The 27870-nt window shown below is 55.3% G+C and overlaps 2 protein-coding genes across 4 annotated transcripts; both read left to right on the top strand.

Annotated features, from left to right (window-relative positions):
- The first annotated feature begins 123 nt into the window (after nucleotides 1–123).
- HEPH (hephaestin) lies at nucleotides 124–23928 on the top strand. 3 transcript variants are annotated; one of them, XM_065846269.2, is made up of 22 exons: nucleotides 124–274; nucleotides 541–630; nucleotides 3785–3963; nucleotides 5999–6243; nucleotides 6901–7113; nucleotides 7681–7860; nucleotides 8275–8529; nucleotides 9081–9249; nucleotides 10402–10541; nucleotides 11495–11626; nucleotides 12198–12409; nucleotides 13928–14075; nucleotides 14346–14558; nucleotides 15339–15549; nucleotides 15766–15905; nucleotides 16700–16831; nucleotides 17762–17868; nucleotides 18625–18850; nucleotides 19466–19605; nucleotides 19984–20146; nucleotides 21170–21202; nucleotides 22860–23928. In XM_065846269.2, the coding sequence occupies exons 3-22, from the start codon at nucleotides 3800–3802 to the stop codon at nucleotides 23102–23104; spliced, it is 3468 nt and encodes a 1155-aa protein (XP_065702341.1). In that variant the 5' UTR covers nucleotides 124–274; nucleotides 541–630; nucleotides 3785–3799; the 3' UTR covers nucleotides 23105–23928. The 3 variants fall into 3 exon arrangements, with proteins under 3 accessions (XP_065702341.1, XP_071669730.1, XP_071669729.1); XM_071813629.1 differs by lacking the exon at nucleotides 541–630; XM_071813628.1 differs by lacking the exons at nucleotides 124–274; nucleotides 541–630 and adding an exon at nucleotides 1764–1869.
- LOC139828811 (uncharacterized) lies at nucleotides 23626–26944 on the top strand. Its single transcript, XM_071813347.1, has 6 exons — nucleotides 23626–23724; nucleotides 24030–24147; nucleotides 25204–25311; nucleotides 25422–25495; nucleotides 25754–26334; nucleotides 26383–26944. The coding sequence occupies exons 1-6, from the start codon at nucleotides 23626–23628 to the stop codon at nucleotides 26771–26773; spliced, it is 1371 nt and encodes a 456-aa protein (XP_071669448.1). The 3' UTR covers nucleotides 26774–26944.
- Nucleotides 26945–27870: the final 926 nt, after the last annotated feature.

Raw genomic sequence — 27870 nt, 5'->3', positions numbered from 1 at the left:
CCAACGGCGACCGTGACGCTACGCGGGGCGCGGCCTCCGGCCGGGAGAGCTCGCTGATTGGTGCGTGCCGCCTGGCCCCGCCCCCACGCTGGCCCCGCCCTGCGGCTGCGAGCGTGACTGTTGTTGTTCTCCCCAGGGAGCGCGGCGCGCGGCCACGTGACACCACGGGCGCCTTAAAGGGGCCGCTCCGCTCCGCGCGTCCCCGGGGGAGCCCTCAGGCGGGGCCGTGGTGCCCCGTGTCCCTCTATCCCCGTGTTCCGCCCGGCAGGTGCAGGTAGGTACCGGCGGGTACCGACACCCACGTGCCGCGGCTCCGGCCCTGCCCCGCCTCACTGCCCCCTGGTTCCTGGGGCTTGCCACAGCGGGGACCCGAACCTCTGGCCGAGCTGGGCCGCGGGGCACCGGAACCGGGCGGGGCGGGCAGGTGCGGGAGCCGGGGCGGGGCGGGGCGGGGCCCCGTGTGCGGGTCTAGTGCGGCGGGGCGGGCAGGGCCGGGCTGAGCTGGGCCGGGCTGAGCTGAGGCTTCGCCCCTTTTTACAGCCCAGACTTTGTCCCCGCGGCGCTGCAGCATCGTCCCGCGGCTCCCGGAGATGTCGCCCGGCTGAGTCCTCGCCCGCTCCGCACGGAACGGTGAGGCGGTTTTCGTTTATTCAGTCCTTTTCTCTCTCTTTCTCGGACAGCGGTTTCTCTGCAGGCGGGTGTCGGGAGGGGACCTGCGTTCCTATCTGCCCCGATACCGAGCGGACCGGAGTGTGATTTTCTGTTCGTTCGCAGCTGCTGTACTGCTGATGAATCAGCAAAGGGCAGTCCTGGGAGCAGGCATTCTACTGTGAACTAGCAAGCTTTAGGGATGAATGGAATGCGAAGTTTGGGTTGTTGTTTTGGTTTGGTTTTTTTTTAATCAAGGCATACATTTTGAAGAAAGATTTAACTTTTTTGAAAATAATCTAAAATTGTCGATTTCTTTCACCTTGGACTAGCAGAGTAAATGAGTGATGGTTGGTCCCTGTGAAGAGAATGTCGAGCACACAGTCGGTCATTAGGGTCAGTGTTCAGTGAAGGGTGTTGTTTTGCTGTTTCTGAGGGTGTTGTTTTGCTGTTTCTGAGAACTGCCAGAGGTCTGCACAGCGTCTTCATCGAACTGCAGCCGGAGGTCCCAATGGGACTTTTGTAGAGACACAGTAGCGCTGTCCCGAAGGCTTTCTCCTCGATGTATTTCGGCGCCAGAGCATGCTCACAGGGCGTTCAGATTGCCGTGACTTCTGGTCCAGTCTGGCTTATCGGATGAGTTTGCTGATGCTGCAGTGCAGAGCTCTCATGTGGTGAGCAGGGACTCTGCCACGCAGAAATCACGGGCTGGTGCAGCGGGGCTTTGTCTGAGTAGGCAGTTTTCACAGCCGACTTTAAGAGCTGCTGTTCGTCCTCGGTATAAAGTCTAAGCTTTGCCCTTTCCCAGGGTTTGATATTGCTTGTAAAACCCCTTAACATGAGAGGACATAACGATTAGCCCACAGTGACTGGCCGACACGGTCCTTGGGGTGCCCTCTGCATGCACCGGGCACGCTGTCCCCGGGAAGCTGCTCCTCCGGACTTTGCCCGCGGTGACACTTCTCCGGCTGCGTCAGGAGCATCCCCTGCCCTTCCCACAGGGCGTGTGCCCGCGGGGTGGGGCGTTTCGGGCTGAGGGCTGTGGCGCTGCCAGCCTGATCTTTCCTGGTTGCTGTCACCACTGCCTCTTGCTGCGACGGGATGTGTCTGTGGCACAGGACGGGTGCAGCTTCCCGAGCAACCTGGTTTTAAACGCCTTTGTTGGCGCCGGAGGAGCGGGGGAGCGCGGGGGTTCCAGTCCCGGAGCAGCGGCAGGAGCAGGTCGGTGGGGTTTTGGACGGTGTGTGGCAGCGGGGCTGAGCTGTGCCCGTCCCAGCTCGGCGGGGGCCGTGGCAAGGACTGTTCTGAACCCGGGCTCTTCAGGCGTGGGACCTTCCGAAGGGCTCGCTGCTGGAGCAGAGCTGTGCTGGTGGGTCAAAGGCGACTCTGACCTGCACAGGCACCTACAGGCACCTCCCGAGAAAGGAGGGAAAGGAGGTTTTTCTAAATTGAGAGTTGCTTTCTCTCAACTTCTTAATGTAATGGCTGTTTAGAACCAGTAATACTCGATCGATTGTCATTAGTTTCTGAGGACAGCACAGCGTGTTTGGCAACCAGAATAAGGTTTGGGAGGTATCTAGTCCATTGCCATGAGCTGGGGCCGAATCCTGCGTGTTGGGTATGGGATGTGAGATTCCACGGCTTTGCTGGGAAAGCTGTCCTGGCGCGGTGCTGTGCTGAACGCTCACAGGACATCCAGCTTTGCAAATAAACCTGAGATATTCATGGTGCTGTTACCAGAGATGGGGGGGAAAGTTAGTGACAAGCTCTTTAAAAACCCTTTCTGTCTGACATGATGCTATGTCGCAATCCCTTCTTTTGGACGTTAATGAACATGGATTCCTTTAAGTGCTAGGTCACATTTTTCTAATTCTCTTGTTTTCTGTTTGCCTCTGCTGAGCTTTTCCTAAGTTGCTGTTTTCTGTCTCAAGAGCTGGACGTCTGCTTTAGATGACAGTTTGTTTATTGGTTGCATCCAGCTTTGTTAATTGTATCACTGGATGAGAACTTCCTTAAGCATTTTCATACGTTTTTCTATTTAGTTCAACCCTAAGCTATTATCCTGTGGTGTAATTCTGCTGCCCCATGTTGTCTCGGTTTCTTCTTCATACAGGTAGCTCTTTGAACTTGTATTCACAAAACTCTATTCTGATAATTTCGGGCAACTTCTGCAACGTGCCCTGGATCTCCAGAGTATTTCTGGTGCTTATTCACACCAACCTTGGTGTTGATTGAAAGTTTTATGAGTAAGCTCCTTACTTTGTGGTCTAAATCATGGGGAAAATGTTTAATGGAACTAGACTAAGCAGAAAAGCCTTGTGCAGCCCATGTGAGATCTCTCCAGGATTACGGAGAACCACTCTGTAAGAACAGTCTTTAAAGAAGTTAACATTTAAAATTGCTTTGTAGTGACTAATCACACTTCGTTAGGTGGCTTAGTAGAATAGAGAGATCGTGGCAACGGTTTAAAATGCAGAGATGCTGGCTCGGGATTGCTTCCTTGAGGTCTGAATGTGGTCCTGTAAGATGATTTGGGACATCGGGGTGGTGGAAAACCAGTCCCTTGTTGTTCCGGTGTGAGTGGCGCGTTCTGCCCGGACGCGGTGCCCGTGCCCTGTGGGTGCCCGTGCCCGGACGCGGTGCCCGTGCCCTGTGGGTGCCCGTGCCCGGACGCGGTGCCCGTGCCCTGTGGGTGCCCGTGCCCAGACGCGATGCCCGTGCCCTGACGTGGTGCCTGTGGGAGCCTGTGCGCTGCTCTGCTGGGGAAGCGGTGCTGGACGAGCGGTGTCTGCTCAGCACTGCGGAACAAAGCACTTGGAAGAGCACTGCACGCAGAAAACCCCACGGTTCATCAAACTGTTATGAGAGCAGCACATGTGGTGTTGGGGGCTGATTAGCAGGGCATAACCGCCATCCTCCTCGTGTGTTCATTTTGGTACGGGAGTGAGTTCTGTGTCTCAGAACCCACGGATGTTTGAATAATGATCCCAGTAGCACTTTTACCTGATTATTTTTTCCATGCTCTCTCAATGTGCAGTACTTTCAAACCACATAATATATTAGTATATTCGTATATTCTGCTGCTGTTTCATTGCTTTTTTTCTTTTCTCCCCACTGGGCATCACCCCCACACCAGCCCTCGCCTCGGGCTATGATGGGGTGGTTGTGGCTGTTGCTGGTTGCCCTCCTCGTGCTGTCGCCCACGTCTGCTGGAGGTGTCACCCGCGTCTATTACCTGGGGATCCGCGAGCTGGCCTGGAACTACGCACCGACAGGAAGGAACGTCCTCGCCAACCAGAGCATCGCACACAACACGTACGTGCGGTTCCGCGGGAACTGGGCCTGGGTCTGCCTTAGAACAGTCATTTTAGGAGTCTGTTTTTGCAAGCGTTCTGGGGCATCTAAGCAAGCAAGAGGCACAGTCTGGTAGATGTCTGGTCTTTATGAGCTTAATGGTTAACGTGTTTTATGGTAGGAACATAGGAACCGTATCAATGGGAGAACGAATGGTCAGCTTAATGGAGCATCAAGGGCCCCTTCGCTGGAGGGAAGTAAAAGCGCGAGCAGGGCGGATTGTGCAATGTTCTGCCCCGGGGTTTCGTTTTCCAGCTGGTGGTCAGCGTGTGTATCCTGAGGCACGGGGACTTTTCACCTCTGGAAATGACTCCACAGAGCCAGCTTGTTTTTCTTTGAATGAAATTTCGAGCCTTAGACTTAATGGAACTTCCTTAATGAAATGTTAGGGGCGGTTTGAAAAATATTTTTGTTTTTGGGACCTGCAATAAGTGCTTTGAGTCACTACCAAAACAGGCTTTGTTTTTGGTTTTCAAAACACCAAACCTTTTTCCAATGTGTACGGCTGGTGGTGGTTTTAGTTGGTGTTTCTCGCATGGTTTTCCACAGCTTTTTAAAGGCATTTGTGCTTTTTTTCTTCCCACCCACTTTCTGTGGCAAATAACCTGTATTTCATGGCCTGCTCTGTCATCCCCGCCGTGGCCCCGGCGCTGGGGTTTGCACGCGTCGTGGGGCGCAGCGCGGCAGGAGCAGCTGGGTTCGCAGGGAGCCGTCACAGTCTGGCTGGCGTGGAAAAGTCTTCTCTGGAGGTGCTGAACAGACAAACCAGGTCACAGAAGAGGAAACTCAAATTCAGGATTAATGAAGATGTTGTCACTGACTCCTGCGGTGATAATGAATGCAGTGGGTTATGTTTGCTTCCTCTTGTAGTACTTGAAGAGAATTAAATTCAAGGGCATTAAACTTAAAAGCAGTTTAAAAACTGTTCTTTCACTGCCAACAATTAGCTGATGGGACTCCTTTGCGCAGTGGTTGCAGAAACCAAACTGCAAGCAATGAGATGTGATGGTGCTCTGAACGACAGAGGTGCGGAGGTGCGTACAGAATTTGTGGTTCTGTTGGGAAGAAACGCGCTGGGTGGAGGAGGCGGACCCGCAGATGCGGTGTGAGCCCTGTGTGAGCTCTGCGGTGCCGGCAGCCCGGCGCCCTGCAGCCCGGCGTGGCGGGGCAGCGCGTCGCGCTGTGCTCCGAACTCTTCCCAGGAGATACCGTCAGAGTTCGCCTGTATTTCAGGAGTGCTTGGATCACCGTAGGGTGACTGACACTGGGTAGGGAGTAACCTCAGTTCTCATTTAGTGGGATTGGCCTAATACCTGGACCATGATTCATCTCTTATCTACTAAGAATTAGCCATAAAGAGCAAATACACTCATGAGTTGAACTTTAGTACCTGTATGAGGCTTTAACTCTGGAGGCCGGTTACAGGCTGGGTACTTACCTGCCTGACTTGTCTGCCGTTCTGTAAGGAGCTCAGAATCTGTTTAGTAGAAAATCATCTTTTAGACTGGATTTTGGCCAGAGAGCTCAGGATTCCCCTCTCTTGTGACTGCGCTGCAAATGCCACGAAGGCATCGAAGTGAGTTTCTAGAGGCCCGTGAAGGTTGGTGCAGGCACGAGAAGGGCTCTGCTCTTCCCCGCATCAGCGCCATGCTTGGCGGGAGCCCGCCCTTCCTGTTCCCCGTTTGGGGCTGCGCGGGAGCAGGACCGAGGCCGTGTCCCGGGCCCACCCGCTGCTCGAGCGCCGCCGTCCCCGCTGTTTCACGTGCTGGGAAAGCAGACGGGTCCGCGGGCAGCGCTCCTGTCTCTGTCACGGGCTTCACCTGCGGGGGGAGGAGGAGGAGGCTGCAGATGGGGAGAGCCCAGCAGGGCCTGTGTAACCCCAGAGCTTTTGGGCTCACCTGGGAAAGCTGTGTCGTCGTCACTCTGTCGTGTTATCAGCCAGCTGTTTGATATAACGTGTGACTCACGGTGCCTTTCCCTTTTCTGAATTTAACAGCAAGGCCTCAACGTTCCTGCAGCCCGGCAAAGACAGGGTGGGGAGCACGTACAAGAAATCTGTCTATAAGCAATACACAGACTCCACGTACACCACCGAGATTCCCAAACCCGGCTGGCTGGGGTTCCTTGGGCCCATCATCCGAGCAGAAGTGGGGGACACCATTAAAGTACACCTAAAAAATTTTGCTAGTCGACCGTACACAGTCCACCCTCACGGCGTGTTCTACGAAAAGGACTCTGAAGGTACATGAGCTGCTGCCATGAAGGAGATGGGGGCTCAGGAGCGCGCACCCAGAGCAGACCTGGCTGCCCAGCGCGGTGCTGCCTCGAAGCAGCCGCACGTGGGTGCTCAGCCAGGTCCCCTGGTGTCGGGTCAGCGGGTCCGTGGGTCCGGGAGGAGTTTCTGGCCTGGGTAGCGCAGCTCACAGCGCAGATTGCCGGAGTTCTAGAAAAACCACCAAAGCTTGCAAGTGGAGAGGGGTGCAGAAGGAAGGGTTACAGTTGGTATGTGAAGTGCTGTAGTACAAGAGCCACAGTGTGAGGAGCTTCAGGGGGTTCACAAGAGTGGTGAGGTGTGAGAGCAAAGCTGTGCTGTTTGCAGCAGCCCGGGAGGTTGTAGAGGGGCTGCCTGTGGCACATCGGGGGGTTAACGGCAACAGGCAGAACGGGAATCATCTTTCTGACTGTGCTGACCTGTTTACGGGCAAGTTGCCTCACAGTGGCTCCATGCCTCAGTTTCTCTGTGAGATAATGATGATTAAACACTATTTCAGCTTCAGGATGTTGAATCTCACTTTGAAATCTGCGCCTCAAGTATATACGTGCAGCTCTGTGTAAGGTTACATGTGTGGACATCTCTGCTCTTCTTGAATGGATGTTGTGGTTGCTCAATTGTTCTAGGATCCCTGTATCCCGATATGTCCCCTCAGGATCAGAAGAAGGATGATGCTGTTTTCCCAGGAGGGAATTACACCTACACTTGGACTGTGCCTGAAGATCACAGCCCAACTGCTGATGACCCAAACTGCTTGACCTGGATCTACCACTCTCATATCGATGCACCAAAGGACATTGCATCAGGATTAATTGGGCCGTTACTTACATGCAAAAAAGGTAAAAACTCCAAGAGCAAGCAGCTGAGGGCTGCGGTTTCATACCGTGAAGCTCTTTGTGGTGACTTGAGCAAGGATAGGATGAGAAAATACTCACTGGGCAGTTCCCGGCTTCCTGGGAGAATGCAGCCTGCCTGGAGAAGACAGAGGTTGTGTTCTGGTCATTACGCTGCCTTTATCCCTTAGTGGCTGGGCAGGTGAGCTTGGAGGCTTCTTGACATGAGAGAGCTGTTTGAATCCATTATTAAACGAAGGAATCTTGTCCAAGGCCTGGTTTGTGTATTAGAAACCCGAGGACTGTGTGATTTCAGCAGGGGTCAGGACACCGAAGGTGCTGTGGTTCAGCCGTGCGGTGGCAGAGCCGCTCGGGAGTGAGCACCTGCTAGCAGCGTGTGTTAGAAAGAGTGAGGCAGCTGGAGCTCCGCAGTGAGCTGTGCCGGACAGCGGGGAAAGCGTCTGTCTCCAATTTATGCGATACGAGTTACTCTGCTATTGGTCTTTGGATCCCTTGACTGACGTCTGCTCTTCTGCATGGGTGGGTATTCGTTCAGCCTTTCTCTCCCTGCAGGAATACTGACTGGGAGCTCTCAAAGGCGCCGGGATGTGGACATTGATTTCTTTCTGATGTTCAGTGTGGTGGATGAGAACCTGAGCTGGTACCTGGATGAGAACATCGCGTCGTTCTGCACAGATCCAGGCTCCGTAGACAAAGAAGATGAGGAATTCCAAGAGAGCAACAAAATGCATGGTGAGTGTCACCCCTGCGAAGCCACTGCCGCCGCCCGGGCGCTCTGGGGTCGGTGCTCTGGGACCTGGAAACGCACTTGTGGGGCAGCATGTGGGGCTGTGGGCAGCGGGGAGGGAAACAGCGAGGGCTGAGATCGTGTGCTGAGCAGACATCGTCACAGTGACCGTGCAGCAGCTCCAGAAAAATGGAGCGTTGTTCTGATTTGATCTTCAGCTTGGGTGAGGGTTGGTGGTTGAAGATTGTGAATACATTTTGTGTTAGGAGTGACTTGTGGAGCTGGGTTTCCCAGAACAAGGAGAGCAGGATGAGTTCTGGTTAGGTCTGGCCTCCAAACGTGTCTGTGCTGTCACCTAGTGACAGAAGCTCTGGAGGCCCCTTTTCTAATCTCCGATTTTTATTTGCTTGATTTTGCAGCTATTAATGGTTACGTGTTTGGGAACCTCCCTGAGGTGACGATGTGTGCTGGGGATTACGTTTCATGGCACCTCTTTGGGATGGGCAATGAAATCGATGTTCATACAGCCTACTTCCATGGAGAAACACTCAGTATTCGCGGCCACAGGACCGATGTGGCCAGCCTCTTCCCAGCCACCTTTGTGACAGCAGGCATGGTCCCCAGCAGCCCCGGGAGGTGGCTGCTGAGCTGTCAGGTCAATGATCACATACAAGGTAAGGCAGGGCCTGGGATGTCCTGCGGCCTCCCTTTTTTCTCCCGGTGAGGTGGGGACAGTGCCTTCTGTGGGCAGCATCCCACTGAAATGTCCCTGGCTGAAGGGGGTGACTCCTTGTCTTGTATGAACTGGGATGGATTGATTTGTAACGTGCAGACCAGACTTCCTGGGGATGGCGTCACCACTGTGTGGTGTTCATGGTGGTCAGCGGTGGAGACAGCAGGCTGGGTACGGCGGAGAGCTGAGGCGAGGCGGTGCCGCTGAGCTCCAGTCCCTGTCTGGGACACTCGCCTGGGACACCCGAGGACAGCAGAGGCTGCTTGCTCTCTGTCCGTGCTTCCATCACATCCAATGGCTAAGGCAGGCGCGCTGCTCACTGCACAGAACCCTCCTGGCTCTGAGAGCCACCGAATTGTCTTCTCCCAGCCGTGTGCTCTTTGGGACAAGAGAGGAAAACGCTGGTTTGTGGCAGGAAGGTGGGAGTGTGTTGGTTGCTGGTCAGACTGGCTGAGGGCGTTAAGCGCTCGTGGTCTCCTGTGTCTCAAACAGCTGGGATGGCAGCGCTCTATGAAGTCCGGCCCTGTTCTCGGCAAGCTCCGGCGCCCAGGCTGGCGGGGAGAGTTCGGCAGTACTACATAGCAGCCAAGGAGGTGCAGTGGGACTACGGACCCTCGGGGCTGGACCCGAGCAGCGGGAAGCGGCTGAATGAGGCGGGCAGGTAGGTGGGGGCTGGGGGCCAGGGCATGTCTGGAGCCTCTGGTCTGCGTCGGGGAGGCTGCGAAGGAATATGTGGCATTTCTTTGTTAGCAAAATACACCTGCAGTTGGTGTGGAGAGCATTTCCTGGGAAGGCAGACCATCCCATCTGGAAATGCAGGCTGCTGTGGGCGGACTGCGCTCAGAGCGGTCCTGGGTTCACAGCCTCACCCACAGCGGCCAGCAGTCCCAGCAGATGCACAACGCGGGCTGCCACACCTGTCTCTGGGCTTGGTTTCTGCCGGCTGTGCCGAACTGGAGCAGGTCCGTGTATTCGACGAGCAGTGAGGAAAGCAGAGCGTGCAGCAGACACAGGGTGGCAGAGCGGGTCTGCAGATACGCTCTGGTGTAGCCTTGCTGCAGCGAGCAATTTCTAGGAGGTGAAATGCAGTGATGGGGACCTCAGCCTTCCGTCCCACGTGTCGGGTGTGATAGCGCTGCTGAATGCTTTCCCGTTCAGGCTTCAGCTGACTGAAGTAAAGGCATTCCTGCCTCTCCATTCCCTTCCCTGGGAAGCTGCTGGGGAGGATATGCCTCTTTCAGATGGAGAGGTTAATGATTTACCCAAGGCCACGCAGCAGCTCTCATATAGACCTTAGAACTGAAAGCTCCGTAGATCTGTGAGCTGGCCGTGTCACTAAGGTGCCTCTCCTGCAAGGCACGTTGTCCGTCCCTGTGTTTGGACAGGGCGGTGGCGGAGGAAATAAGTCTTTCTTTACAGCCGTTGCTTGGTTTTTTTAGTTACGATTGCAGTTGTCCCCTGGCCTCCGAAGAGCTCGGTGTTTTAGCACCACCTTCCCATTCGCTGCTCCGCAGTTGTGTTCACCGCCCTCTCCCGCACACGGCGCTGCGGCTCAGCCCTGTGCCGTGGGATGCGCGGTCTCGGGGGGGCTGTGTGCGCGGGAGCTCCCGAGCGCAGCGGGCAGGTCAGTCTGAGGGAGGAAGGGGCTTTGCAGAGACAGGATGTGCTGGTTCCAAACCGCAGACACTGGCCTGGTCTGAAAAGCTGCTTGGTGTGTAGATGCTGCTGGCATTGTCAGAGGGGTGTGGGGAGGGAGCGGGAGAACAGGACTGATTGTTGTAGAAATGACTTGATGTTTGCTTTTTGCATTTAGCCCTGCGGAGCAGTTTTTCAAGCATAGCCCCTACCGAATTGGAGGAGTCTATTGGAAGGCAAAGTATGTAGAATATACAGATGGAAGCTTCCGTGAGGAAAAGCAGCGATCAGAAGAAGAGAAACACCTCGGGATACTCGGTAGGAATCATCCGGCAACATCAATCCTGTTTCAGTGCCGGTGAGGACGATGCTGGTGTTGGGTGTGCTGCGCCGGCCCTCCCGTCTGTGCGGGGGGCACAGACCTGTCTCGCTGCGGTTGCGTTCGCGAGCGAGGGGAGCAGCCCTGGGCTGTGGAATGCTGGAGTGGACAGAACTGCTTTTCTGCCAGGCAGTGTGCAGGGCAGGGGTGGAGGGCACAGTACGGCGTTTGTACCTAGAGCTGAACAGCTCGCACTAAGAGCTCACAGCTACGTGGCTCTGAGTGAGCATCTTCAAGGCACGGTCCAAACCCCAGTTTCTCACAAAAAACCTCTCCCAGGCAGGTGCTATCTCTGATAGCCAGCTAACAGCAGGGGTGGAGAAGGGTGAGAGGAGAAGAGTGTGCAGAGGCAAATGAATGACACATGAAGGCTTTGGGGTGTACGTGGTGGAAGCACGAGTGTGGGTCCATGTCCTGCCTCAGCAATGGCCGATAATCTATTGATGCCAGAAACGAGCTGGTGGGAACCGACAGGCACATGAAAGACTGACGGTTCCTTTCTCGCTGGCTGGGCAGGGGCTCACAGAGGGGCCGTGGGCTTAGAGCATCTCGCACCCTTAGAACTGAGGGGCCTTGTGTAGGCGAGTGAGAGACATGGGCCTTCCCGAGGGTGTTTCAGCACATCTGGCGATTTTGTTACTCCTTCTGTGAATGCCTGAAGCCTCTGAGCTTTCCTGCAGACCTGAAATGCTGTCAGATAATTCTTGTCAGCCCCCTGCTCCCCCGTCAGGGCTGGACGGCCTCAGGCGGTGCCGGTGCATGGGCTCATCCACCGTTCTTTGCGTCTTCTGCTCCTCCCAGCCCGGGTGGAAGGTGGCCGTGGCTGCTCTGGCGTGTCTGGTCACCCGGGGGTTGCTCTGTTGCCAATGTGCTCTCTCTGCTGTTTGTGTAGGCCCAGTGATCAAAGCTGAAGTTGGAGACACCATTCTGGTGACGTTTGTGAACAAAGCCTCCTGGCCTTTCAGCATCCAGCCTCATGGAGTGTCCTATGGCAAAGCATGGGAAGGAATGCGATACCATGATGGTTTGTGCCTCCTCTTCTCGAGTAACTCAAAGCTAATGCTGGTGGTAGAGCTCTGCGGCCCTTCCCGCTGTGCGGGGGCTCTGCAGCCAGGAGGGGCGGGATGCCCTGTGGCTGGAAGCCAGCCTGGTCCTCGGAGCCTGCCCAGGCCTCGCCGAAGGACACGTCCCCGGGCTGGTGTCCAGGGAGGGTGGCAGGGGCAGAACTGTTCAGACGAGAATTGCAAACCAAAGCTCAGACCGCTTCCCGCTGTTTGGGACCCTGTGAGCAGAGGAACGTGTCCAGCGCGCTCCAGCTTAGAAAACCTCGTGCTTCCCATCTTCATAATGGAGAAGCAGCTGGATTCACTGTTACCTCCCATCACTGTGCCCGTCTCTGCCATGGCATGGTGGAGTTTACACGATCCCTAAGAGCATCTTCCCGTGTGCTTATAAACACACCCACATCACGCTTCAGACATGCCGGGTGTTTTGGTGATGTGAGCGAAGCAAAGCCTGGTATGAATGCAGCTGGTAAGGAGGTGTGACAGTTTGTACCGGCACCTTGGGAATAACCGTGCCGCTCTCTTTTGAAGGTCTGTCCCAGAACGGGGTGTCAGTGGCGCCGCTGCACAACTTCACGTACCGCTGGGCCGTGCCGGAGCGCGCTGGGCCCGGTCCCGGCGACCCCCCCTGCCTGACCTGGATGTACAGCTCGGCCGTGGACCCCGTCAGGGACCCCAGCTCGGGCTTGGTGGGGCCTCTGCTCGTCTGCAGGCCGGGCACGTTGGATGACAACAACAGACAGGTGAAAAGGGCTTAGCAGGCTGTTTTCTTGTAGAGAAAGGGAGCATTGGTGAAACATGAAGGAACATAATGAAAACAAGACAGGACGGTGCGGGTCCAGAGAGCGGAGCTGCAGCCCGGAGGCATGCTGACGTCAGAGAGATGGTGCCCGGGTCTCGGCGGGGGGTGGCCGGTGTGTTCTGGGCTCTGCTTAAAGCTCGTGGACAAATGTGGCTGAACAAGCGTGCCCTAGGTGTGACTGTGTCCCCAGGCTCACATAGCAGGCTGCTGTCACAGTCCCGTGGGATAGTCACTGCGGGCTCAAACGTTGGAAAGACATTTTCACTTACTGGCAGGTGTTGTGCTCGAGTCGTGCACTGCTTTGGGGTTTGGGTGAGCCTCCTTTCTTCTGCAAGATCAGTTCATTTTCCATCAGAGCTGACTACATAAAAGCATAAGAAAATCTCTGTCTTTATGCTTTTGATGAAAGAAGTGAAATCTGAAGGGCAGCCAGACCTGCCTCTTGGAGTTTTGCTCAGGGATAGCAAGTCTAGAGAAGGCAGTAAATTAATATACTGGGAAAGTGCTAGACAGATTAGCAGAGCCTTGTGAAAAACTGTAGGCGGCAGAAAAACCACCTCGTGCCGTCCCGCGTGCCGTGCGGTGACGAGCCAGGGAGCGGTTCCGTGAGTTTGCTCCGTCTGCCTGCAGCGGTGGCACCGCGTGCCTGCATTAGGAGTGCAGAGAGAGCAGGGTGCTACACAGCGTGGAAACGTGAATCTTCTGAGCAGAGGCTTGTGAGTATGTACAGCCCACAATGTGAATGAGCTGTGATGATGAGAAAGCACATGCAGCTATTGAAAGGGTGTAAACAAAAAAGAGACAGACTTATTTGGAAAGGCAGGACAGGGAGAAATCACCTGGGGCAGCAATTGTGGCTCCGCAATCTCAGGCAGCCCTTTAACGCGTGCTCGGTTGGGAAGGGTGCGCGCGTGTGCTGCGGGCGGGAGCGCCGAGTCCTGCGGGCGAGCTCCCGCGGGTGCTCAGGAGCCCGGCGTCAGTGAGTGCAGACAGCACCGGGCGTGTTCCCGGAGTGGGGAAACACCGTGCTTTGGGGTGCATTTCTTAGGAGAATTAATGTGTTCAGGGGTTTAGGGTAATTAAAACCCAGCCCAGGCCTGCAGGAGCAGGGCTGGAACAGCCTGGCCTCTGGGCTGGGCTCCCATCTCAGGTCTGGTGGGGACAGGCAGTGAAAGCTCCACGTAAGAGCAGGGTTGTGGGGAAGGAGGTGGTGGCTTCAGATCCTGGGCTGAATTCTGATGGTTTTGCTCATGTGAAATATCATGGAAAATCCAGACATGGTGCCTCTCGTGGGACAAAAGAGGAACATTCAACGCGAGTAAAGGGACAGAGCTCTGGCCTCAGTGAGCCAAGCTAAGGTGAAGGGGAACGCGAGAGCCAGGCCAAACGGCTCTAACTGTAAGGATAATTAATTGATCCACTTAAAAAATTAACAGCCATCATTGTGATTATATCTTAGAAAGGAATCGACAAGGAGTTTTACCTTCTCTTCAGTGTGTTTGATGAGAACCTCAGCTGGTATTTAAATGCAAACATAAAGTACTATCTGAAGATGGAAGAGACTTCTGTGAAGGACGATGGCTTTGAGGAGTCGAACAGGATGCACGGTACGGGCTGGCGCGCTCTGCGTGCAGCGGGAGTGAACCCGCGGGACCCGGGGCCCTGCTCACCTGGAGCCGGGGCTGGGGGCTGCGCTGGACCGGCTGGAAACTGGGGGGCAGCGGGTGGGGCGCGGGACGAGCAGCTGCCCGAGGACAGTCGGGTGAGGCACGAGCAGGCTGTGTTTCCAGTGGCAGCCCTGCCTTGTCAAAGTGCACGCACACAATTAATCCGGCTGATACCTACCTGCGGAGCGTTGATTGTTCTCCCCTTTGCAGCCGTCAATGGACTGATGTTTGGTAACTTGCCTGGGCTGGATGTGTGTGAAGGAGACAACGTGGCCTGGCACCTTCTGGGCTTGGGCAGCGAAGCAGATGTGCACGGAGCTGTGTTCCAGGGAAACACCCTGCAGATCAATGGGATGCGGAGGGATTCCACCAATCTGTTTCCCCACACGTTCGCTACCGCCTTCATGCAACCCGATAACAGCGGTAAGTGCCTGCGCAGGTGACTGGGCAGCAGAAGGCTCCTGTTGCAGTATTTGCCCCTGTGGCTGGTTCTTTAGCACAGCGTAAACCCTTACAGCGCAAAGCTGTGCTTTACGTCCTGTTTGGTCCCATGTATGAGGCCACAGGTGCTGTATCTGCATTTGATTCTGGAGGAGAACAGGGGATGGAGGATCTCGTCCCATATTGTCCCAGACTGATTCTCTAGGCTGCCACTTCCCATGAAGTATCTGGAGTAGCAGCCCCAGTGGACGTTCCTGCCTGGGACCCACACTAACATGTCTTTCAGAATAAAGCAGCAGACAGTTGCCTGTGCTTAACTCCCCTGTCTGTGGCTTGGGGAGACTCAGTTTGACAGACCCCGGTCTTCGCAGTTCACGGAGCAGGCTCGTCGCGCCTGTCTCGCTCGCACGATGGGATGGCCTCAGCTGCCCGTCCTCTCCTCCCCTGCGGCGTTCACAGGCTGGATCTTCTGCTTAACTGGTGTCTCAGCAGTGGTAGCGTGATTACATCGCTTTCTTGGTTTCTTCACATCTAATAAGCTGGTTATTGCCTAAGAAGGCCTCCTGAGATGATTTTTCTGTAGGACGTTGTGTCATTCCTGCTTGCGTTCTTTGACAACCCCTTTTAATCCCAGCCCGTAGCAACTGAGCTCCCTAAACAAACACACAGATACTGTCAGCCATGCCATAAGCTCTGTGTGGGAAGCGGCTGTTTCCTGGGATCTTTAAAAGCCGATTTCCTTGTTTGTGCTGCCTCCCTCAGGGACTTTTGAGATCTACTGCCAGACCAGCAATCATTACCAGGCTGGGATGAGGGAACGCTACTCCGTTTCCAAGTGTGGAAAAAGGGATCCTGCCCCTGCCCCTCAGTACAAAGGGGTGCGGACGTACTACATCGTGGCCGAGGAGGTGGAGTGGGACTACGCGCCTGACCGGAGCTGGGAGAGGGAGCGGCACAGCGGTTCCGTGGAGAGGTAGAGCCCTCGTGCTGGGGAGGCCTCTGGTTCCCAGAGACCCCGCAGCCCGTTCAGGTGCCTCGGCCACCTTGTGCCGCTGCCGGTGGTGCTGCCGGCGGGAGCGCAGCCCCCGCGTCTCCCTTTGCAGCCAGAGCACCTAGCGAGCCCCCCCAGGGTAGCTGTTGGTTCCTCCTGAGCTTTCGGGTATCTCAGCACTGCTTCTGCATTTCTCAGCTACGCCGACGTGTTTTTGAGCAATGAGAACGGACTGCTTGGCTCCAGGTACAAGAAAGCGGTTTACAGGGAATACACCGACGGGACCTTCCAGACCCCCAAGGTCAGGACAGGCGGTGCTGAGCACCTTGGGATCCTAGGTAAGGATACGAGCCGAGGGTGCGTCAGCCCCCACCCCGCGACTTCAGTGGCCACGGGCTGTGATCCGGAGGCCTCCTAGATACGTAGGCATCTGCGGTGCTTGCAAGTGAGAAGTTCAGGCTGTCACCCAGCTCTGCCAGCGCTGGGGACAGCAATTCTCATGCCTGCTTTTGCGCAAACCTACTTTCCTGTCTCGGGCAAAGCATTTTCACACGGGCATTTCTCTGGCTGTAGAACAGAAATAACTGCTGGCTGCTGGAGACCAGGCTGAGAGAGGCGGGTGAAAATCCGTAGCTGTGAGAAATGCTTCTGGGGCAAAACGGGCAGGCCCTGGGAGGTGGAGGAGCTGCTGCGGTGACCGTGGACATCTGTGGGGGCTCGGGACGCTGGTGCCACGGCAGCAAGGCTGAGGCACTGCGTGCCGTCCCAGACAGGCCGCGGCTCTTCACTGTTGCACTGTCAGGCCAAATGGATTATTATCATATTTTTAAAGACAGCAGCAAGGTACGATCAAACTGATGTGAAATATAGCATAGCCGTATTCGGAAATCAAGCCTTACCTGTACTGGGCACAGTTAAACAACCTTCATTGTGAAGCTCAGTACTCAAATTGGGACTGACCTCCATCTCTTTTTTTGGGAGGTAGGGATAAAGTAGAGAAGAGGAGGGGAGCATCATAAATACTGTAGGGGAGCATCTCTGGGGAGAAGATGATGGGAGAGAGGAGGAAATATCCTCAGGAGATAGGTTGGCAGTGTTTGCTGGTCTCGGAGCACATTCTTCCTATCCCAAGGTCCTTTCCTGTGGGCGGAAGTGGGAGACATTCTCAACGTCGTGTTTAAGAACAACGCCAGCCGGCCCTACTCCATCCACGCGCACGGGGTGCTGGAGCGGGAGACGGGGCGGGTGCCGGCAGCCAACCCTGGTGAGTCCCTGCTCCCCTGCCCCGCTCCTCTGGGGGCTCGCAGAGCTAACTCGGCCTTTAGCTCGGCTGGGTTCCTTCAGCGGGCTTACGTGTACAGGTTTTCTGGGAGGGAACTGGAACCAAGCAGTAACAGGTCTTTCAGGTTCACCGTGGCTTTAGAGATACAATTTGTGTTGGAACGGCAGCCCGGGCTGTTCATATTCTGCTCTGGCTTCCAGGATAACTGTAGCACAAACTCTTCCATGTGCAGCCTCATCCCTGGATCCCCCAGGTCTGTCTGTAGGATGGAGAAAGGTGATGGCAGCCCCTCACAGCCCGGGGAGCCCTCGGTGGCCCTGTCCTCCTTCTTTGGGATCTGTACTGATGTGCACAATAGTGTGAAAATAACAGGAGATAGGAGAAATGCACCATCGCTCGCCAGGACACTGAATGACATCACCGGTTTGTTTCACAATCCGGACACCAGTCTGTGTAACCTTTGGTGCCCTTCACCTCGCACAGGCTGCCTAAGTAACCAACGGTTTTCAGCTGGGCCCTGCCTTTCTGAAACCTAGTACTAATATGCAAAATAATAATTACAAAAAATAATCTGAATAAGCTTCATAAATATACTTCAAAGAGTGGAAAGATCATCTCAGGCTCCACCTGTGCTGAAGAGAGGGGGAATTTCCTTGGTCAGGTCCGCACGCAGAGGTGCAGACAAAAGGGATTTGTGCTGATAGCAGATAATTGGTGTGTGTCCTGTGACCTGTGGGAGAGGAGATTCCACCCTGCCTTTCAGTGCCTGGGGAAGGAAGATGGGATGTCTGACAAAATCAGAACCGAATTTGCGCTTTGGAGACAGGGTCCTCTTTCCTTGTTTTGCTGTGTGCTGCTCAGCGAACTGCGGGAGTGTCACACTGGTGTTGATGGCGCTTCTGTGCCGCTCAGGTGACATTTTGACGTACCAGTGGGAGGTTCCTGAGAGGTCTGGTCCGGGGCCAAATGATTCAGCCTGTGTTCCTTGGATCTACTACTCCACGGTGGACCCGGTGAAGGTAAAATAGAAGCTAGAACCAGAAAGGCCCAGTCAGACCAGTTTTTCACACCCTTTAGAAAACAATGGGAGCTGGATACAATTTGGAGATTGACCCAGTTGAGAGGCAGAAGCACCATCTGGTGACATCTCCAGTGTTCTTGGAGAGGAAATCCTGCCAATTTATCTTGATATTTGTCCGTATTTCCTCCTAGCACAAACCTTCATAAAACAATTCCGCTGTCTCCTTGACACCAACCTTCCTTCAGCTATTTGCAGCATATGAGAACATCGCCCTGTCAGTCCTGGTTTCTGTTGGCGAGCGCCGTAGAGTTAATCTGGAAAGGTGGAAATCATTCAGAATTAGGCCTCATGGATAAAGGAGAAAGATTTGAGCGTTGCCAGGATCAGTTGTTGTAGCCTTGGTACACAGGGAAACAACCTCAAGGATCCTGCAGTAAACCATCCCGTTCATCCCCGAGATCGTTGCCTTTGATCTCAAGTTGCAGATGTTTTTGCAACCAGAGAGTGGGGAATATTTTGAAAACATTCATATTTATGACTTTCAGATTTGCATTCAAAAGAGCCTCTGTAGTCTCTGCTCTTGTGCTTGGGGAGCTGATTTTCAGCAGTGAGAGTGCTCAGACATTAGCACCGTTTGTTTTGAGTGGGGTGATGCGGGGAACAGAAAGCGTGGTTGCTGGAAGGCAAAGAGCTGCGTGCGAAGGGGAGGGTGAGAAGATTCTGGCCTCAGAGGTTTCTCCTCCGTTCTGATCAGGATGTGTACAGCGGGCTGATCGGGCCCCTCAAGATCTGCCGGAGAGGGGCCCTGCGGGCTGGTGGGCTCAGGAGGGACGTGGAGAGGGAGTTCGCTCTGCTGTTCCTGGTGTTTGATGAGAATCAGTCCTGGTACTTGGAGGAGAATGTGGAACGTTACACTAAGGGAAGTCACAAGGAGATCAACCTGCTGGATGACAAATTTGTGGAAAGCAACAAAATGCACGGTAATACCCGTTAGGCACCTGGGCACCCATTGCTGTCTACGCGAAGTTGATGGTGACTCTGACCCCTGTAAGTGGCCAGGCACCCTGACCCGAGAGCCCGACTCCTGCAGAGTGTCCTCACCCTGCCCCCTTGTCAGTGGCACGGATGGCACTGACTGCCTGTTGTCAATACTGCTGCACACATGTGGCACAGGTCTTTGGACACAGAATGGCAGGGTTGCCTGTTGATAGGATTTACCTGGTTTTGTCTTTCAGCAAGTAAATTGTTCAGAGATTTATGTGTATATAGATATCTATGTATTTCCCTATCACTGGGCTAAGAAGGCCATTTTTATGCATTTTGACCTGTAGGAGTGACCATCTCTGCTGACTGACTGCAGGTGTTCAGCACGAGGTGGTTCTTGAGACCTGAGTTAACAGGGTGGATGGGTGGCTGAGCTGGAGAGAGACAGAGCTTCGGGGACTGTCACGGGAAGGCGCTGACGGCTGGTGCTCTGGTTCTGGATGAGCTTTGCAGCATCTAGCTTGTCCCGCATGTTTTTCCTGAGGTGGTTTGGCGTCTTTAACACTTCAGTAACAGCCTTTTCTGCTCTCTGCGTGTTATTTACTGCACAGCGATCAATGGGAGGCTCTATTCCAACCTGCCTGGGCTGACCATGTTCCAGGGTGAACGGGTGAACTGGTACCTGCTGGGAATGGGTCAGGAGATTGATGTCCACACAGTCCACTTTCATGCCGAGACCTTCGTGTACAAGGTAAGACTGTCCTGCTGATAAAGCAGAGAGTGACCACTGATGGAATCACTTTTGTCTGAAGTTTTTCAGCTTTAACTTTTCAGCGTTTAGCTTCACAGCATCTTCACCCACCTAGGAAAGGGATGGGGTTTTACACATCCGGATCAGACTCGCTGAGCCTCTGCGTTGTGCTATGTCTAGTTTAACCCTTTTTAGGATCAGGCGTTACCAGATAGTGCTCGTTTTCCCAGCTGCAGGCCTGGAGCTGCTCTTTGAAATCTTTTCTTGGGCTTTTACAAACCGTAGTAGTCCTGACGTGGTCTCAGTGACACTGACGGAGTTTTTTGTCTGAGAAGAAGTAGAGAGCTGCACGCTAACATTCTCCTCTCTCTTTGACAGAATGGCAAAAGCTACAGAGCAGATGTTGTGGATCTGTTCCCTGGGACCTTTGAGATGGTGGAGATGCTGGTCGGGAACCCCGGGACGTGGCTGCTCCACTGCCATGTGTCCGACCACATCCACGCTGGGATGGAGACGCTTTTCACGGTCTTGCCCAGACCAGGTAGGGACCTGCCACCGGTTGTGACCAGAAAACACCTGACAGTGCTGTTTGCTACTACTGCGAAATTGGGTGTTTACATCACACTTAGAGCTCCTTTACATACCATAAACAGCCAGGTAACCGAGCAGTTAGCGGTACTTAAGTACTGTTAATTTAAGATGTTCCCTTTGAACGTGGTAATACCTGCAGCTGGAATTACTAACAAATCAATTTCTGAGGTTTATATTGCCTACATTATTATTATGAGTTTTATTTTAGCTTGTGTATGAGAAGTGATGTTCAGCCATCAGCTAGTAATTATTCTTAAGAACATTGCCCATGCTCTAAATGCACACCTGAGGCTTCTCGTTTCAGCAGGAGGTGCTGGAGGGCGCTCAGAGGTGCGGGGCAGTCCGTCCGAGCTCTGGCTGCCATGGAGTTAATGCTCCTCAGGGCAGCCTCTGCGGTGCTGTGGCTCAGCTTTGTTACCAAAACAGGGCTGAGAACACACCCGTGGTTCGGCTGGTGCTGGGTGGTGCTGGGTGGTGCTCGTGCCCTGCAGGGTCTGCCTCTCTGTGGGTAGGTGGTTTTTTTCCAGAGTAGCTGTTGCTGGGCATCTTTCTGCTGGTGGCCGGTGCTTTTGCATCGCTTGGGCTTTTTTGGCCCTTCCTTGCCACCCTTCACTTATTAAATTGTGTCTGTCTCAACCCACAAGGCTTTTTGTCTTTGTTTTGCCTCGGACTCCCCCCGCGGTCCTGCTGGGGCGCGGGGTCCCTGCCAGCCGGGTCGGCCCCCACGCGCCGGGGGGCTCTGTGCCGCTCTCTCGGCGGCCGCGCAGGGCTGTGCGGCAGCAGGACCGCTCTGGAAGCAGGTAATGCCACAACACTCCGGTGATGTGCAAGGAGGGAAAGCGCTGACAGGAGAAGAGAACCTGCGGCCCCTGGGGAGCCGTGCTGCCCCGGATCCGATCCCATCCGAACGCCCTGCTCTGGACTTGCTGCTTCCAGCCCAGCACTTTCTCACCCTCTTTTTGCTTCCTTTCAGAGCCGGTGCTTCTGGTGCTGAACACCAGCACAGGTACGGGGTGTGTGGCGCCGCCAGGCGCTGTCGGTGCGAGCGGGGAAGGGACGTCCCGGGTCAGCACGGAGTTGGAGGGGCGCGGGCACCGCTCGCCGCTGTTGGGCTGCGGCTGCCGGGGGGGGCGGGGAGGGTTCCAGGTGGGCTGGTTTGTGTGTTCTCCACCTCTGCGCTGATGGTTGAAAACACCGAGGCTGGGCTTGTTAGACCTTGTTAGGTGAAAAGGTTTAGTGGCCTCATGTCCTGTTGTACCGGTTTGTGTGGGCTCGTCCTCAGAGGCCTGTGCGCGCTGAGGAACTGGCAGGGCTCAAAGCGCTTTGAAGGAGGGTGCTGCAAGGGAGATTAATTATCTGTTTCAATCCAAACCCAAGGGGCACCCGAGATGAGGTGTCCTCCCGCTGACAGTCAGTGACTGTGGTTTGTGGGACTGAGTCAGCACGTAAACGGGCACATCTGCCCTCTTCTTCGCAGGAAAGAGCCTGAGCACATATCCCGGGCCTTTCAGGTATTTGAGAGAACAGATGTGAGAAGACGTTTGCTTGGGCAGCACGAGGGAGAAGAGGAGTGGTAGATAAGATCCCTTTAAAGTTTTCTGGGAAACGTCTGAATAGTTTATGGTGATGATTTATTTCCTGGATTTTCTCATCTTTCTCCGACTCCATCTTTCAGCTGCTGTGAATGAATCCAGCTGGGCTGATTTAAGAGCAGCTGAAAATGCAGCCTTTGACCTACAATTCCTCAGTCTTTCTCTACTGATAATTCAGTCATTTCCTTCCTAACAATGTTTCCCTTACTCAAAGTGCGTGTAAAGAGGAGTAGGAAATGCGTCAGCAGTAGCGACAACATTAAATAATTCAGTTTTATGCCGTCCTCGGCCCTCAGCCTGCGTCTGACCAGGCAGGACCGCGATGCGCGGCTGCTACCTGTGCAGACAGCTCCGTCTCCCAGGAGGCTGCTGCCCCTGCCCGGAGCAGGGGAGCTGGGAGGGTCTCAGGGCTCCCCATGGCAGGACTGAGTGGGGACCCCTGGAAGGTGCTCAGGACAGCAGCCACGTGCGGGGCTTGGGGCGGGGGACACACAGCAGCGTGTGCGGGGCTTGGGGCGGGGGACACAGCAGCATGTGGGGGGGACACACAGCAGCCACGTGCGGGGCTTGGGGCGGGGGACACACAGCAGCCCTGCTCTGGACACCTGTTGTCTCCACAGCCCAGCCACCGAGTCCCCAGCAGCCTGGGGTCACCTCCCTCCTTAGCGGGAGCAGCAATGGTTGGCTGATCGGGCCCAACAGGGAGGCTGTGGAGTCTCCTTCCCTGCAGACATTCAAACCCCCCTGGACACCTTCCTGTGCGACCTCACCTGGGCGCTCCTGCTCCGGGGGGATTGCACTGGATGATCTTCTGAGGTCCCTTCCAATCCCAAACATACTGTGATACTGTGAGACGTGCTGAGGTCCTGGGGCAGAGCGGATTAGGGAAAGAACCGTTCATTCTCAAATTCCTGTGTGGCCTTGGGGACAGGGGTCTGTTGGATGGACAGCAACTGGACCGTCTTTGACTCGTTTTGGGTCTGTCTTTTGTTCTCTTTTTGTATTTCCCAGAACCTTTTAGTTGTAGAATTTCTGGCTCTCACTGGAACTGTGTTTTTGTTTGTCTCTCAGAGTTGCCACCTGAGGATACAGATGAGTCCCAGAAGATCAGGCTTTTTGGATCCAAGCTGGCTCAAGGTCAGGTGGAGGCCACAATCATCGCTCTGGCCATCGCGGGCCTGGTGCTGTTCCTGGTCGCCTGCTTCCTCCTGGGAGCGGTCGTCTACCTGGAGAGACAGAAGAGGCTGAGACGCAATCGAAGGTCCATCCTGGACGATGGATTCAAACTGATGTCTAAAAAGAACTCGGCGCTATAAAAGCCACATACAAACTTCGGGCTGTGCGCTTGGGGCAAGGCTGGGTCGTTGTCCGCAGCAAAGATTTTGGGGCATCATTTAAGTCGTACACTGTACTTCTAGAAGCTGAGGAGGGGAAGCTAGAGCCCTGACCTCTTCATGTATTCTCCTCAGCACTCCGTAAAGAAAAGGTCTGTCCAGGAGAGACCCAGGGACCCCTTGAACTGACTGAAGATGTGTAACAAAAGTGTCCTTCTAGAATACTCTTCTTCCCTGAGGAAGGGTAGAGACGTTTCCCCTGTGTTCTTCTCTCCAGAACGACTCCGCTTGGCCCTTCTCAGCAGACAAGCGTCGGCCGAATTCCTGTCTTGCTCCACTGCCAGAGCTGAGCTGGGATTGTCTCGCAAGGAGCTGCGAGCCGTTGAATGATTAGTCTGAAGAGGGGAAGATAATTTTTTCATTTTTGTGAATCAATTAAGAATACAGAAGAGAGAATGTTAATTTAGATTTGGATCGCTGTTTTTTGATGAGTGATTGGACAGATGGACGTTCAGGGCAGTGCATGTCCTGGTGCCCTGGAGCTGTGCCTCGCCACCAGCCTTGCTGGGACACGTCCTCCTGCTCCCGCCACCCCGGGCCACGTGCGTTGGTGACAGGACCTGTGTCCTGTGTGGGAGCAGCAGCCTCTCCCAGAGCTGCGGTGTCCTGGCCGCCCTGCACGGCGGTTCTGCCGGGCCCTGCCCAGGGCTGCACCTCAGCCTCCTCCTGCGGCAGGGACAGGGCCGCTGGGCTGTGCTGCGCTGTGGTTTGCTCTCTTGCTTTCAAATATATTGTATTGACATGGTCTCCACAGTTGAGCTGTTGCTGCGCCACTGCTGTGAGCTGAGCCTAAGGCTCAGGCCTGTGTGAGCTGGAGTTATGGGAGTGCAAGGGCCGTTCTGTCCAGGCAGATGTGGCCGCGGTGCAGAGGGAGACGGCCGCGGTGCAGAGGGAGACGGCCGCGGTGCAGAGGGAGACGGCCGCGGTGCCGGCGCGGTTCGGCAGCCCGGAGGAGATCAGCTGCGGTGCGTGGAGCTGCTCCGGTGGCCACAGCTGCCTGCAGCCGCGGGCTGGGCTGGGGGCTGCAGCCCATGGCCCACCCTGCAGCTCGGTAGCCCACACTGCAGGCTGGTAGCCACACAGCCACATGGTGTCACCCTGTGTGTCAGGTACCAAGTGGGTCCCTGTAAAACATCTGTGTCTTCCTGGCTCACCCACTGAATCCCCATTATCTAAATGGATGCAGGTTCGTGTTCGGATATTTCTGTCCCTGGTTTTAAATAGGGAAGGGTGTAGAAGAAATCCATTCTGGGTGGCTTTCAGAGGCAATTAAAGCAGAGCCAGCTAAATGGTTGTAATGACAAGTGGCTGCTGTAGGCTATTTAGGTATAACAGCACCATTTTATTCAGAACAATAGTTATAACATACTTAATCATGCTCAATTCATATTGGGTCGTGCATATTTCCAGCTGCCCTTTCCTTTGGCAGTGGGGACAGAGCTCATTAATTTCCTTTCATTACACTTCATTAAGCCTGGTGAGGAGCTGGAGGGCTGACGAATGCTCTGAGCATGGGTGCCCTTTGCTTATTGTCAGCTCTGGTTCAGCTGCCGTTGCAAACGAGAGGTTTACCCAGTCCTGGGTGGTTTTTAGCAGCTCTGTCAGCAGAAGGCAGAACTGGGCAGGAAACTTTTTCTCCTTGGCTTGTGGAAAAAATAGATTTTAAAAAGTGTCCTGAGCCCATGCTGAGGCAAAGGAGGAATTGTAATGGTGTTTACTGCAGCCAGGGCCCAGAGCTGGTGCCAGTGCTGGCTCCGCGGTGGGGCAGCACCGGGACTGGGGCTGCACCCCCAGGTTTGTTCGTGTTCCTTCAACAGTCGGCTGCCAAAAGTCGCCCATGTAATGCTTTTGGGGCCAAGTGCGGCACCCGTGGCAGAGGTCTCCTCTCCGGCCTGGGGAGCTGGGACGCTCTTGAGCCCACAACCGAGTGGCTGGTTGGGTGGGAACGGTGTCAAAGCAATTCCACCCCAGACTGGGAGCACTCGGGAAAGCTTTGGACACTCTAACACTTTCTGTTGCAGCGAACTGTGATGAAGAGCAGTTTATCAGCAACTTCACAGCGGCCTCTAATCAGGAGTCGGCTCTCCCAGCCCATGGGCATGCGACAAGCAGGAGGTTTCGCTGTTCTGGTGCCTCTGAGCTGGAGGTTTCGCTGTTCTGGTGCCTCTGAGCTGGAGGTTTCGCTGTTCTGGTGCCCCTGAGCTGGAGCCTGCGAACAAACGTGTGTTTGCTCTGGCAGGAAACCTGAGCACCCTGAGCGTCTGTGCTGGTCCCCATGCGCGCGTGGCCAGCGAGGGGCCCCTGCCCCAGTGGGTGGGAGGTCAGGCCCTGCTGCTCCGCGGGGACGTGGGGTGGCAGCAGCTCCGGGCGCAGCTGGGGCCGTGGGTCCTGTGGGTGCTCCCGCTTCTCCTGCCGTGCGGGGTGAACCAGCAGAGGTAAAGCTCTGCTCTGTGCTGGTTCGAGATGAGTGGGTCGTGATAGTGTACACTGAGAAAGAAGTGCTCAGGTAATCTACTAGCGTGGCTCCTAGAGGCAGAAGGCTAGAAATTTGCTGTTTGTCTGCAGTTCTAGTGTTCCCCTTCTAGACCCCAGTTATGTGTGATAAACTTCTCAGAAGCTCACCTAGATGATCCCTCATCTATTCAAAGCCACCCAGACTCTCGCAGGCTGTCCCAGGTGGCTGCAGAGCTGTCGCTCCTCTCCGTGACAGCGGCTGGAAGGTTGCAGCAGGGCCAAGATGAAAACCCCTTTGTCAGCGCCGTCGCCTGGCTCGGCCACGGGCACAACCGCCACCGCACCTCTGTCAGCGCCGTCACCTGGCTCAGTGGCAGGCACAACCGCCACCGCACCTCTGTCAGCGCCGTCGCCTGGCTCAGCAACGGGCACAACCGCCACCGCACCTCTGTCAGCGCCGCCTGGCTCAGTGGCAGGCACAACCGCCACTGCACCTCTGTCAGCGCCGTCACCTGGCTCAGTGGCGGGCACAACCGCCACCGCACCTCTGTCAGCGCCGTCACCTGGCTCAGTGGCAGGCACAACCACCACCGCACCTCTGTCAGCGCCGTCACCTGGCTCAGTGGCAGGCACAACCGCCACCGCACCTCTGTCAGCGCCGTCGCCTGGCTCAGCAACGGGCACAACCGCCACCGCACCTCTGTCAGCGCCGCCTGGCTCAGTGGCAGGCACAACCGCCACCGCACCTCTGTCAGCGCCGTCACCTGGCTCAGTGGCAGGCACAACCACCACCGCACCTCTGTCAGCGCCGTCACCTGGCTCAGTGGCAGGCACAACCGCCACCGCACCTCTGTCAGCGCCGTCGCCTGGCTCAGTGGCAGGCACAACCGCCACCGCACCTCTGTCAGCGCCGTCACCTGGCTCAGTGGCAGGCACAACCGCCACCGCACCTCTGTCAGCGCCGTCGCCTGGCTCAGTGGCAGGCACAACCACCACCGCACCGCTCTGCGGGCGCCGTCACCTCGCTGCGCCACGGCCGGGCAGCGTCCGGCTGCCGTTCCTCCGTGCTCCCGCTCCGGCTGCGATGCGAGACGTGAGTCAGCGCCGGGCTGTGCAGGTGGCAGGACAGAAGTGTAAAACGTTTGTCTTCATTTCTTCCTTTTCTCTCAAAACATAGGCGTTCATGTCAAATTAACCTGAGGCACACCATGGAAGAGGCTGGCACTGGTAATTGTCGGTGAAAGGATTGGAATGTCTTTGAGGTGTGATGCGGTCTTTGGTTTGGAATTAAATGCGCTTTATAACATACCACGTGGACTGTTTCCAGTGGTTATCATTTTGTAGGCATAGCGAATTATGGGAGTGGTTGCAGGTCTGGAGCTATGTGCACATACACTGCCCGCGGAAGGGAGTTCAAGCACAGTAGCTGCCAAAACAAAGGGCTCTGCAGGGTCGGAGGATGGATCTGAGCAGAAGTAAAAGCCTCCAGCTCATTCCCATGCGGAATACAGGAGTGAGGCAGGAGGGGAACACAAGGTACCGAACCTGCCAAAGCGTTGGTCTCACAAACCATTGCCAGAATGGTCTATGACTAAACTAATGTGAGAACAGCAGGACTGGGCATGTGACTGGTGAAACAGCTATTACTGGAAATTAGTGTTTATGGTGTTAAAATTCAGAGACAGCCTGTCTTGGAAATCAATTTCTTTGTTAATTTGCTCCTATTTTGGGGAAAGTAGATCTATACTCAGCAGGTGTTCTTCATAAACCTCACATCCTTTAGTGTTCTTGCAAAACAGGCCTCATTCTGCATTCTTAAACCTCGCTTTGTGAGAAGGGAGCGGGCAGGAGGCGAAGCTGGGGGTGCCAAGGGAGCGGCCGTCCCTGCCCGTCCATGGGCGCCCTGTGCTGGGCGGCGACCCAGACGTGCTGGCCCTGGGGGGTTCAGCTGCCAGCGAGGGGGCTCTCACTGCCTGCCCGTGCCAAAACCAGAGAGTTCCTGAGCCGAACACGTAGTGCGGCAGAGGCCACTGCTGTGAGCCCCTGCGCAGCCTCCCTCTCTGGGTTTGGTGGTCTGCAGCGCTCTGCTCTCGCCGCGTTTGGTGGTCTGCAGCGCTCTGCTCTCGCCGCGTTTGGTGGTCTGCAGCGCTCTGCTCTCGCCGCGTTTGGTGGTCTGCAGCGCTCTGCTCTCGCCGCGTTTGGTGGTCTGCAGCGCTCTGCTCTCGCCGCGTTTG

This window comes from Patagioenas fasciata, chromosome 11, assembly GCF_037038585.1.
Source record: "Patagioenas fasciata isolate bPatFas1 chromosome 11, bPatFas1.hap1, whole genome shotgun sequence".
Lineage (NCBI taxonomy): Eukaryota > Metazoa > Chordata > Aves > Columbiformes > Columbidae > Patagioenas > Patagioenas fasciata.
The sequence above is the reverse complement of the archived record's forward strand: the minus strand, read 5'-3'. Positions and strand labels throughout refer to the sequence as shown.

Coding starts and splice junctions, on each gene's coding strand:
- HEPH (XM_071813629.1), top strand. CDS start 3,800: ATGATGGGGTGGTTGTGGCTGTTGCTGGTTGCCCTCCTCGTGCTGTCG. Junction 3,964..5,998: donor CAGAGCATCGCACACAACAC/GTACGTGCGGTT, acceptor TGAATTTAACAG/CAAGGCCTCAACGTTCCTGC. Junction 21,203..22,859: donor GGTGCTGAACACCAGCACAG/GTACGGGGTGTG, acceptor TTTGTCTCTCAG/AGTTGCCACCTGAGGATACA.
- LOC139828811 (XM_071813347.1), top strand. CDS start 23,626: ATGGACGTTCAGGGCAGTGCATGTCCTGGTGCCCTGGAGCTGTGCCTC. Junction 25,312..25,421: donor CAGGAGGTTTCGCTGTTCTG/GTGCCTCTGAGC, acceptor TTGCTCTGGCAG/GAAACCTGAGCACCCTGAGC. Junction 26,335..26,382: donor GGGCACAACCGCCACCGCAC/CTCTGTCAGCGC, acceptor CCGCCACCGCAC/CTCTGTCAGCGCCGTCACCT.